The 12,789-nt window shown below is 44.8% G+C and overlaps 1 protein-coding gene across 6 annotated transcripts in view; it reads left to right on the top strand.

Moving 5' to 3' along the window:
* bsna (bassoon presynaptic cytomatrix protein a) overlaps positions 1–12,789 on the top strand; it is a 134,486-nt gene that overhangs the window by 88,979 nt on the left and 32,718 nt on the right. For all 6 annotated transcript variants that reach the window (XR_009789462.1, XR_009789461.1, XR_009789459.1 and 3 more), the window contains 2 exons: positions 4,799–5,257; positions 7,088–12,367. Coding sequence is in view for 2 of the 6 variants with exons in the window: in XM_061780078.1 (XP_061636062.1) it covers positions 4,799–5,257; positions 7,088–12,367 (5,739 nt within the window). In the remaining 4 variants the exon portion in view is untranslated. The remainder of the gene's footprint in view (positions 1–4,798; positions 5,258–7,087; positions 12,368–12,789) is intronic.

Genomic DNA, 12,789 nt, shown 5'->3' with positions numbered 1-12,789 from the left:
CCGGTATTGTTTATTGGCTCTATAGCTGGCTCATCTCTCAATGTATCCTGAGCATCGTAGCACAACATTAGCGATAACGTCGACAACTAATAGGATACACCAATGTGTTAATAATATTCTCCTAATGAGCTTGAATATTATGATCTGTTCATGTGATATGAAAACCAATTAGACTGTTGATTAAAAATTGAACAGATGATTGGTTTAGATTAACAGGTAGGAGCTTCTAAAAAAAAAAAGCTTCTTTTTACTGCACAAACGAGGTACATGCGCTCAAGTTGTGCTTTTAAGGAACGCTCATCTTTTTGCTTGTGTATTTTAGCCTGCTAGATTGTCCAGATTACAAAGTTGCTTCTAAAATTAAACAACTCATTCACTGCCAGCTTTCCCAGTTAAAATGCATATTTGACATATATAGCTGTCAATGGCAGTGAATGAGTTTTTAAGTTTACGAAATTTAGTAACAAATTGCAATTTTGCTCCATTTTGTGTTTATTTGTGCTGCTTAATTATCACTCGCTTGTCAGCAAACTTTCTTCAGAACTGTGAGGCAGATGTGCTAAGCAGTCGTCCACCGTGCTGCCTGAAATGCGCTATATAAATAAATTTGCTTTGCTTTGCTTTAATTAAATGGCTAATGAGTCACCATAGGAGGCTGTGCTGTGTGCTCTACTCGCTCATCTACAAATAGTATTGATTGATAGCTTAGCCAAATGCAACCAGTAGGAAACAAGTGTGTTTGTCACAATGAACTTATTTTGAAGATAAGTCAGTCACAGAAAAAGCATCACATTTGCTAATCTGTTGCTCTTTGTATACAGTAATTGAGGATACCGAGCAGTAAGGTGTTCGGCCATACTGGAGGTGTTCCTCTTTTGGTCTGTGTGACTTTACCTGTATATATGCTTTGTAGGCACTTTAGTTTCTATCGGCTTGCGTTGATGATAGCTGAGTGAAATATTTCCAAATTTCACAGCATTCCTCTTATTTCTCCACCAGCTGTGGACGGTCCGCATGATTTGTGGAGTGAAAAACACGCCACCCTCTATAAAAAGAGAGGAGTCTGAGAGTAATGTGGCTGCAAACAAACAGATTCCTGCGTGCAGCCGGCTCTGTCACTGTCAATTTGTACCATAGTTCTGGTACTAAAAACATTTTCGATGGCGAGGTATCGCAACACTTTCTAGTACCAGTATCCAACCCTTCATCATATAGCCACTTCAGAACACTGACCAAAAAGTAAATAACAATTCTAGCCTTTTTAAAAATGTATTTACATGTACAAAGTAAAAGAACAAAGAGTTATTATAAGTGCACTTGTGAGGGAAGGAGAAAAAAAAGACAAAACAAACAAGCATTCAAACAAAAACAACAAAAGAGGAAATAAAACAGTGGTTAACCCAATTATTGATCATTAAATTCTGGCTTACACAAACATGTTCGAAAGGGAGTAGGAAGAAGTATAAAATGATTTGTTTCTAGCCTTTTAATCTCCCTTCCATTATCAATATATCCACAATATTTCAGCATTTTCATATACTACTGTAACATAAGACAACCATCCATCCATTTTCAACACCGCTTATCCTTGTTAGGGTCGTGGAGAGCTGGAGCCTATCCCAGCTGACTTCGGGCAAAAGACAGACCGTGGACTGGTCGCCAGTCAGTCACAGGGCACATATAGACATGGACAACCATTAGCACTCACATTCACACTGTCACTAAGTGGGAACTGAACCCACGCTGCATGGACCAAAGTCAGGCGAGTGTACCACTACACCATCAGTGACCTAACATAAAACATTATAGACAATATACTAGATTTAATACACTTTCCCATCCAATAACCATATTCCATCCATCCATTCATTGTCTTCCGCTTATACGAGGCCGGGTCGCGGGGGCAGCAGCCTCAGCAGGGAAGCCCAGACTTCCCTCTCCCCAGCTACTTCTTCTAGCTCTTCCGCGGGGATGCCGAGACGTTCTCAGGCAAGCCGAGAGACGTAGTCTCTCCAGCAAATCCTGGGTCGTCCCTGGGGTCTCCTCCCGGTGGGACGTGCCCAGAACAGCTCAGCAGGGAGGCGTCCAGGAGGCATCCTAAACAGATGCCCGAGCAACCTCATCTGGCTCCTCTCAATGCGGAGGAGCAGCGGCTCTACTCTGAGCCCCTCCCGGATGACCGAGCTTCTCACCTTATCTCTAAAGGAGAGCCCGGACACCCTGCGGAGGAAACTCATTTCGGCCGATTGTATCCGGGATCTTGTTCTTTCGGTCACGACCCACAGCTCGTGAACCATAGGTGAGGGTAGGAACGTAGATCGACCAGTAAATTGAAAGCTTCGGCTTAGCTTCTTCACCACAACAGACCCATACAAAGTCTGCATCACTGCAGACGCTGCACCGATCCGCCTGTCGATCTCCCGTTCCATTCTTCCCTCACTCGTGAACAAGATATTTGAATTCCTCCACTTTGGGAAGGATCTCATCCTGAAGAGGGCACTCCACCCTTTTCCGACTAAGGACCATGGTCTCAGATTTAGAGGTGCTGATTCTCATCCCAGCCGCTTCACATTCGGCTGCGAACCGCTCCAGTGAGAGTTGGAGATCATGGCCTGATGAAGCCTACAGAACCACATCATCTGCAAAAAGCAGAGATGCAATACTGAGGCCACCAAACCGGACCCCATCTACGCCTCGGCTGCACCTAGAAATTCTGTCCATAAAAGTTATGAACAGAATCGGTGACAAAGGGCAGCCTTGGCGGAGTCCAACCCTCACCGGAAACGAGTCCGACTTACTGCCGGCAATGCGTACCAAACTCCAACACCAGTCATAGCCCTGCAACATCCAGAGCGTTAAGGAACTCTGGCCGAATCTCATCCACCCCCAGGTCTTGCCACCGAGGAGCTTTTTAACCACCTCGGTGACCTCAACCACAGAGATAGGAGAGCCCGCCTCAGGTACCCCAGACTATGCTTCCTCATGGGAAGGCGTGTCGGTGGAATTGAGGAGGTCTTCGAAGTATTCTCCCCACCGACTCACAACGTCCCGAGTCGAGAACTGCGACATAGGGTGTCCTGGTGCTAAGTGCACGTGTGGACACCCTTATGCTTGAACTTGGTGTTCGTTATGGACAATCTGTGGTGAGCACAGAAGTCCAATAACAGAACACCACTCGGGTTCTGATCCGGGGGGCCGTTCCTCCCAATCACGCCCTTCCAGGTCTCACTGTCATTGCCCACGTGAGCATTGAAGTCCCCCAGCAGAACGATGGAGTCCCCAGCGGGAGCGCTCTCCAGCACCCCCCTCTAAGGACTCCAAAAAGGGTGGGTACTCTTAACTGCTGTTTGGTGCATAGGCACAAATAACAGTCAGGACCCGTCCCCCCACCCGAAGGCGGAGGGAGGCTACCCTCTCGTCCACCGGGGTGAACCCCAACGTACAGGCGCCGAGCTGGGGGGCAATAAGTATACCCACACCTGCTCGGCGCCTCTCACCGTGGGCAACTCCAGAGTGGAAAAGAGTCCAACCCCTCTCAAGAGGACTGGTACCAGAGCCCAAGCCGTGTGTGGAGGCGAGCTTGACTATATCTAGTCTGAACTTCTTAACCTCACACACCAGTTCGGGCTCCTTCCCTGCCAGAGAGGTGACATTCCACGTCCCTAGAGCCAGCTTCTGTAGCCAGGGATCGGATCACCAAGGTCCCCGCCTTCAGCCATCGCCCAGCTCGCACTGCACCTGACCCCTATGGCCCCTCCCACAGGTGGTGAGCCAATGGGAAGGGGGACCCACTTTACACTTTCGGGCTGTGTCCGGCCGGGCCCATGGGTGCAGGCCTGGCCATCAGGCGCTCACCATCGAGCCCCACCTCCAGTTCTGGCTCCAGTGGGGGCCCCCGGTGACCCGCATCCGGGCAAGGGAAACCTAGATTCATATATTTTGTTCGTCATAAGGGTTTTTGGTGCCGTGCTTTGTCTGGTCCCTCACCTAGGACCTGTTTGCCATGGGTGACCCTACCAGGGGCGTGAAGACCCAGACAACTTAGCTCCTAGCATCATTGGGAGACACAAACCTCTCCACCACGATAAGGTGACATACAATACATACATACAATATGTACTGTATTTATGCATTATATACTAGTCCGTGGTTCTAAATTGGAGAAAATATATTTTTTTAATTATTATTTTTTTAGAGTGCAGAAACAATGCATTTTGTTTGGTGAGGAAATCTGACATTATGGACCATTGTCATTGCTCTTTTTTTGGAGTTTAAACAGCGATTGTAGTGAGCTCTTGTGTTTCCACAAACTGTTGTATAATCATTTAAATAAGGTAACACTTGAGAGCGGTACATAATGTGAAATGATTTCTGGTTGAGAAATTTTTTTGCTTTGGCCACGATTGAAATGCTTACTTGGTTGCTTGTTTTTAACATTTCCAAATACCATTAGTTTTCTCTTATTTAGATTTATTGATAACTTGTATTGAGACTAGGGTTTATTATTGGAGTTGAATGTGAGTCCTACTCTAGTTTTAAAGGTCTTACATGTAGTTTTCCAACCCATCCCAGTCCTAAGAAGACATGTGCAAACTCTGAGCAATGGCTAACATGTCAAACAAAATGACTTTCCCTGTTATAAACCTTCCATAAGAGGCTGCCCAAAGTTCCTATGGCATATAAAGCAGACAAAAAATGGAATATAATATCACCAGACATATTTCACCAAGCATATTATAGTAATGATTTAAGATGTTGTTTACTACAATTGTCACGATTTGCACGATTTGTCTTTCAGAAAAAAGAGTGGCTATGTCTCAACTGCCAAACCCAGCGGCTAATGTCCGGAGGAGGTCTGGATGAGCCTCCTCTCTCTGTTCCTCACCCGTCCCCCAAACATCAGCCCTCTGGGTCACTGCGCCATCAGGCACCAGCCAGTCAACAAAGCCCTCTCCACAAAACCACCAATCAACAGGGGTCCAAGCAAGCCCAGCCTCAGACACAGAAACCACAGCCGGGAACTGAAGGTAGTGAACAGTTTGTGCCTAATGCTGCCAAACTGCCAACAGACACCAAGAACATGATACCAGCTACATCTACTGGACCAACAGCAGAGACCCAGAAGAAGACGAAAACCACAGACGAAAAGCTGAAGATGGAGCCTGAAAGCCAAACTGCCAAAGACAGCAAAACCCCTCTCAAGAAAGGAGATCAAGTCACACCAATCAAGGAAATTAAGAAGTCAAGGCATTACGACGTAAGTAAAAGTAGTTTTCATAACAGTGCATTGTAACAGTTTACCCATGTGCATAGCTGTTTCTCATTCTCATTCTGTATTTTCATTTTGACATCTACCCAATGCAAAAAGACGTCTTCAAAATCGGAATGTTTTTCTTTGTGACTTTGAATCAAAGTGAAGAGATGACTTCAGGATAGAGCCTTTTATCCTGATTAGGAAAGGCTCCAAAGTGTGTCACTAGGGGTATGTTTACACTACATTGCCTTACTAAGAACTTTGCATTTTTTAAAGGTTACGCATACAGACTATGCTGTCAATAATGATCCATGTTCAAATGGGTTTCTCCGGGCACTCCGGTTTCCTCCCACATCCCAAAAACATACGTGGTAGATTGATTGAAGACTCATAATTGCCCGTAGTTGGTGTGAATGTGAGTGTGAGTGCTTGGTTGTTTATATGTGGCCTTCGATTGGCTGGTGACCAGATCAGGGTGTACCCTGCCTCTCACCCGAAGATAGCTGGGATAGGCTCCAGCACACCCGTGACCCTCGTGAGGATAAGAGGTACAGAAAATGGATGGATGGATCAAGAAATAGATGGAAGGACTACTTGTGCACATCTCCTGTAATGACATTTCTGTCGGTAAAGTGGTCAACAACTTCAAATATGATTTTTCAATTATGACTTGACCTTTTCACACCTCTTTTCTTCCCCCGGAAACATTGGATGGTGTCAATTAAAGTATGACTGTATTATAATAATGTTATGGTACATTACAAAAAGATAAAACTGATGTGATTCACACCGTCTAATTATTGATAGTCCTCTTAAGATTTTCATCATCCTATTTTGTATATTTTGCAGTTTCAATCATTTTGAATGTCATTATAGCAGGTTACTTGCACTTATACTTTTATGAGTTGGCATGTTATTAATAAGCCACTGATGAATTTTGATGAATTGTTAAATCTGTTTGTGTTCTTAACACTGCAACCTTATTTGGACCTTAAATTTAACTGAATCAAAATGTACTTTATATTTCTTGTTCAATTGCAAGATTATTAGCTTCAGCTCAGTTCAGAAGAATTCAGCAGCGGCCCAGAAAGAGCTGATGAAGAAGTCTTGATTATTTATTATTTAAGTGTTTTGCTGAACATTGAAATTCTACAGTTAATGACAAAAGAATGTATGCATATGTTATTTAAATGAAGTATTTATAGCAACTATTTATTTTGTAGCTAATGTTCCAAAATATAATATTTTGTCACTGTTAGGCAGAAACCTGTCCAATTTTGGTCAGTCTCATATTGTTTCACAAACCTTTATTATTGGTCAGTCCCTCCATGGGTATGTTATTTTTTTAAAGTTATTTTCCTTTCTAATTATTGACCAATCTAAAGTGTTGAAAATGGCTAGCTGTCTTTGACATTGCAATGCTAATGGCTCAACAAACATGCCATTTTTTTATTGGTTTCCTGAAAAGTGATCATTTAGGAGATTGCCCGATGCCAGCGATATGCTTTTAAATATCTATTAACTACACATTAACTCACATTCCAATCTTATGAAGCAAGTTTTTGTTTAAGATCCTAAAATAGACTTATTAAGATCTTGTGCTGCAATAAATATTGGTTTTGGGATGCAAAAAAAACTGCATGTGATTAATATAACAAACTGTTAACAAATATTACTTGTGGATAGTATATTTGTAGACAGATTTTAGAATTCAAGCCAATAGATTTGTGACTAGCGGTGACATAGTTATCTTATCTTATCTTATCTTATCTACTGCATGCAAAGTCTAGCCCACTGAGACCTTAAAGGCTTCTTTTTTGTCTTTCTCTTTAGGAAACAAAAAACAACAGCACACATGATTTGTCCCGCAGCCCTCAGAGCCTCAGCGATACTGGTTACTCCTCCGACGGCATCTCCAGCTCCCACAGTGAAATCACAGGACTAATTCAAGAGGAGGAGATGAAATTGAGTGAGAGGGGCATCAGTGGGCGGGGCTCCCCACCAAGCCCTTCAGAAATCACTAAGCTGGAAAGCTCCATGAGGCCTTTGCTGGAGAAAAGCCTTTCCGAAGACAAAGTGGACAGAAGGGGAAGGAAGCACAGGGATAGAGACTTGGATGACAGAGGGAAGCAGCGCCCACGCTCTTTGTCAATCCCCCCAGATGCATATGACTCGGATGAGGAACTTGAAGACATAATGGAAGAAGAAGAACAGGGAGGAGATTGGGAGAGTAAATGGACAGAAGGGAAAGAGGAGAAAAAGGAAAAGAAAACGAAGGAAAAGGAAGTTCTTCCTACAGAGATGACCGATGAGGAGTTCATGAGGAGACAGATAATGGAGATGAGCGCCGATGAGGAAAACGATGAGGAAGAAGAGATGGAGGAAGATGAAGATGAGGAAGATGAAGGATATGGCTATGAGCGAAAGAAAAGCCACCATAAGCACATCATATCTGAAACAGCAAAAGAGAAGCGCCGCCTGCAGCACCACTCTAGCAGTTTTGAGGAGGAAACAAAAAGCTCCACTGATGTTTACAAAAGCTCAGTGGAAGAGGGTGAAGAAGATCTGATGGCATCACAAGGTGGTCTGAGACGCTTTAAAACCATTGAACTCAATAACACCAACAGCTATAGCAGAGACATTGAGCTCAGTAACGAAAACGACTTGAGCCTTGATCGTGAACCCGAACTGGAGATGGAAAGTCTGACCGGCTCCCCTGATGAGCGTTCTCGGGGTGACTACTCTTCCACTCTACCACCAACTTCCGCATCCTCTTATGGCTCAGGCCAGTCTCCTACATCTATCTCATCAATGGAAGAAGACAGTGACAGTAGCCCCAGCAGGAGACAAAGGTTGGAAGAAGCCAAGCAACAGAGGAAAGCAAGGCATCGCTCCCATGGCCCTCTCCTTCCTACCATTGAAGACTCTTCAGAAGAAGATGAACTGAGAGAGGAAGAGGAACTTCTGAGAGAACAGGAGAAGATGAGAGAGGTAGAACAACAAAGAATTAGAAGCACAGCACGGAAGACGAAGCGGGATAAAGAGGAGCTGAGGGCTCAAAGACGTAGAGAAAGGTCCAAGACACCACCCAGTAATCTTTCACCTATCGAAGATGCGTCTCCAACAGAGGAGCTAAGACAAGCTGCCGAAATGGAAGAACTCCATCGTTCCTCTGCCTCTGAATACTCCCCTCAGAGTCTGGATTCAGAAGCTGAGGGCTATGAGTCAAAGCTTTACAAGTCAGGCAGTGAGTACAACCTTCCTACCTTTATGTCCCTTTACTCACCAATTGAGAAATCATCAACCACAACCACCATAGCACCATCATCCACTTCCAAGCCATTAAAGAGTGCTGAGGAGGTTTATGAAGAGATGATGAGGAAAGCAGAGTTATTTCAAAAGCAACAGAAACAACAGCAGCAGCAGTCTCCAGTAAGACACGGTCAGTACTATGAGGAAGACATTAATGGACAAGGTTATGATGATGAGTATGACGATGAACAAGATCAAACTGGATATGACAATGATGCAATCAAGACAGAAACTGATATTTATGAGGAGATCCGACAAACATCTCAGAACATCACAAAGATGCAGCAGGCCACTGATGAGCAAGTAGAGATTGAGAACTCCTACTCAGACAAACAATTTCTCGACACAGGGTCCGCCTTTACAAAACTACTGGAGCAAAGCAATGCCCTTCTGACTCCAGGAACCAGCCCCACCCAGATCTCTGCTCCTGTGTCTTTTGCTGAAACGGGAGGGCGCATCCCTGATGTTAGAGTAACTCAACACTTTGCTTCAAAGGACAGACACAAAGACAGATTGAAAAACCAAGCGGGAGAAAATGGAATAACCCCAACCGTGGCTGCCACTACAATTGCAGCTTATGGAGTCTATGCTAGAGATGCTGTAACAATTTCTCAAACAAGTACAAGCAACACTATAACATCCACACAATCGTCTGTGTATGGCAGACACACAAGTCCTGCCACATCTTCAGCTACAGTCTCAAGTGTATGTAGCAAGATTGCAGAAATTACGCAAGCATATAGTCAAAGAGAGGTCATCACCAGAAGGGTAGGGGACACTCGGGGTGTCCCGGTTCGAGACAGCCCAACATCTGCAAATGAGCGAATCAGTGAGCCACGCTCTCCTAAGTATACAACTTATTACAGGAGCACCAGCCCTCCACTTTCTCCATCCCCACCACCACAAAGTCCCACCCGCTCCCCTTCCCGGAGGGCGACAGCTGAGTTCTCCACACAGACTTTCAATTCAGCACTACGAATGGACTCAGGAGGTTCTGGGCCTCCATCTCCAGTGATGGCTCAGGGAACCCAAACTTCACATAGATCGGTCTCCCCACGGCTCTACCGGCAGCAGTCGTCCCAGGATGTGCCATACTCTCCACCTGCAAGTCCAGGTCGTCCAATGACGGTCAACACGGCTACATCCCCCCTGTCTTCACCCACACGATTTAGCCGTCAATCTACATTTGATTGTTATTCACCATGTGGGAGCCCTCCAGATACGCCCCCTTACCAACATTCACCTACACGCAGCTTCTACAGAATGCAAAGAATAGAAAAGGTAAATGTTGGAACAAGTATGGTTACAACGGCCAGTACTTATACAAGAGGTTCTATTTCTATGGATAATATCTCCCTCTGCCGCATATCTACAGTCCCAGGCACATCTAGGGTAGAGCAGAGCCATATGATCCAAGGTGGAAGTGTTGTGGACCTCAGAACAGCCACCAAACCTGCTCCAATCATCATGACTGATCAAGGAATGGATCTCACCTCTCTAGCCACTGAAAGCAGAAAATACCATGGTGGATCAGAGGGCAGCAGACATTCAACAATTGTACAGCCACTGATTATGAACCTGAATGCCCAGGAGACCATCACACCAACCACTGTGAGTGTAACTGTGGCAGCTTCCATGTTTATGACCCAGCCCAAACAACCAATGATCTATGGTGATCCCTATGAAAATAGAGTGGATTTAGGTCAGGGCATGGGTTCGGCTGTGTCTTTTTCCCAAAGCAAAACCCCTGTATCACCTCCAATGGACCCATCAATACCAAAAATCGATGCGAAACTTGAAGATCTGAGTATTCAACAGAAAGAACTACAAAAACAACAAGAGAAGCTGCAGATGCAACAGGAGCTTCTTGAGCAGCAGTTGCAGCAGCATCATCATATGCAACAGCAACAGCAACAGGCATCTGTTTTAGCTAGGTATAACTTTTCAGGCCAGGTCTCACCCTTGCAGAAAAAGGAATTGCTGGTCAGCCAAACTAGCACTGCCTCCGCTGTTGTGAGTGCTGTCTCGCCAGTCATCAACCATGAGATGTATGGAACTGGACCCATTGAGCTGAAAGGAAAGCCCAGTCCTCCTGGCGTGATTACTGGAGGGAAAACACCACATAGTATGGTCGTACAGATAGATGGTGGGCAAGACCATGTCAGAGCAGTGACCCAGCTTATAAACATCGAAGAAGGACAGGATGCTGCAGATCTGACAGGGGGCCAGATTAAACCTGACAACCAACTAGCTTGCTGTGATGTTGTTTACAGACTTCCCTTTGGTGGAAGCTGTGTTGGCACTTCTGAGAAAGACGGCATACGGCCTCCTTCCGCACCACCTCTTTCCTACGATTCTGATCAAGAAAGACAACCTGGGAGGTACCGTGAATATGCATTGGATGGACACAAGACCTATACATTGTCTTATCCAGGCAGGCTTCAACCTTCAATGTCTGATACAAACCTGGCTGAGGCAGGGCTACAATCCTACCATTCTAAACCAGAACCCCATCTTCAAGCCCAAGGAGAATTTGCAATGGATCTAAATGCTGTAAAACATGGCTATGGAGGGTATATTGGGATGCAGTATGGCTCATACACAGATTTGCGTCATGGTGGAGAACTCTCTGCCCCAACATTGCCTATACGGAGATACAATTCCTTGTCTAACATAAATTCAGACTATGGCTACTCTGCTCGTGACATTGCGAATTTCCAGGAAGCTAATTTAGCTCAATACAGCGCCACAACTGCCAGAGAGATCAGCCGAATGTGTGCTGCACTTAATTCAATGGATCGATATGGAAGCAACCCAGATCTGATGCAGTTCGGGAGTCTAGGGAGAGGAACCAGCCCAGCAACCTCAAGACTATCAGCTGGTCTTGGCTTGAGACAAAATCTGCTTTTTGGATTAGATGGAAAGCCATTATCCCACAACCAAGCACTTACGAACCTCATAAATGCTAGACAGGCCAGTCTGAGAGCTATGTACCCTGCAGCCATTCGGTCCTCGGATGGGATGATCTACTCCACCATTCAGACACCCATTGCCTCTACCCTACCTATTACGACTCAGCCTGCTTCTGTTCTTCGACCACTACTGAGAGGGGTTTACAGGCCTTACCCATCTGCCAACATGACACCTGTGCCCCTCTCTAGTCTCACCAGATTACCAATAAATCCCAGAATGTCTTTGTCTGGACAATCTACAATCCGTTACCCTGGACCAGGTCTTCTCCAAACGACATCAACCTCTGCCACTATTGCTGATACCATAACAACTTTAGCGCCAGCGAGTGCCCCAGTATCTGTTCCCATGGAAGCTACCCCCTCTACACTCCAAGATGAACCAGTTTACCTTGGTAAAGGTGCTGTAGTAATCTCTTCATCAGGAGAAGTTGCATCAGTTGACCCACAGCATCAACCGCTAAACATGTCCCAAGCACACCTGTACAGTCAACAACAACAACAACAACAGACACAAGCAACAACTGCTCAGTGTTACACGTCAGTCGGCCTTCCAGATTCTTCTAGCGGTTTAGCAGTAGCAGGGGGCCTACCTACCTTCCCCCCGCCTGGTGCTATACACAAAGAGGGTGAAACTGAGGCAGAAAGGCTGCATCGGCAGCAAGAGCAGCTTCTGCAGATGGAGAGGGAGCGTGTAGAACTTGAAAAACTCCGGCAACTGCGCCTCCAGGAAGAGCTGGAACGAGAAAGGATTGAGCTGAAGATGCACAGAGAGAAGGAGCATATCCTGGTGCAGAGAGAATTACAGGAGTTGCAGAACATCAAGGAACAGGTATAAGGAAAAACAGGAAGTAGAATATATAGATTTGTGGTGTTTTGTGAGACTTTATTGACTTCTGTTTTGTGGTGTTTTTATTAAGTTTATTCAGTCTCTGTCACAGTACTTTTATTGTACTGTATTGTAACAATGTTTGCACACAACAGTGGCGATATAAGGTCTATTTTTTTAACTGATACCCTGATAAGAAATTACAATTTTTACAAAAAAAAAAATGCCAGTAAATTAATATTTATTAGCAATAAAAAAAATATTTTAAATAAACCTGTGGTTGTATAAGTATGCATCTGTATACAAGTAAAAGTATTTGCCCCCTTTTCAAATTCTTATTTTTTTGCAGTTTCTGCACTTTGTTAAAGATAATCAAACACATGTAAATATCAGACCCAATGAGCCAAGTAAATATAAAATGCTGT

The sequence above is a fragment of the Phyllopteryx taeniolatus genome, chromosome 1 (assembly GCF_024500385.1).
Source record: "Phyllopteryx taeniolatus isolate TA_2022b chromosome 1, UOR_Ptae_1.2, whole genome shotgun sequence".
NCBI lineage: Eukaryota > Metazoa > Chordata > Actinopteri > Syngnathiformes > Syngnathidae > Phyllopteryx > Phyllopteryx taeniolatus.
The sequence above is the reverse complement of the archived record's forward strand: the minus strand, read 5'-3'. Positions and strand labels throughout refer to the sequence as shown.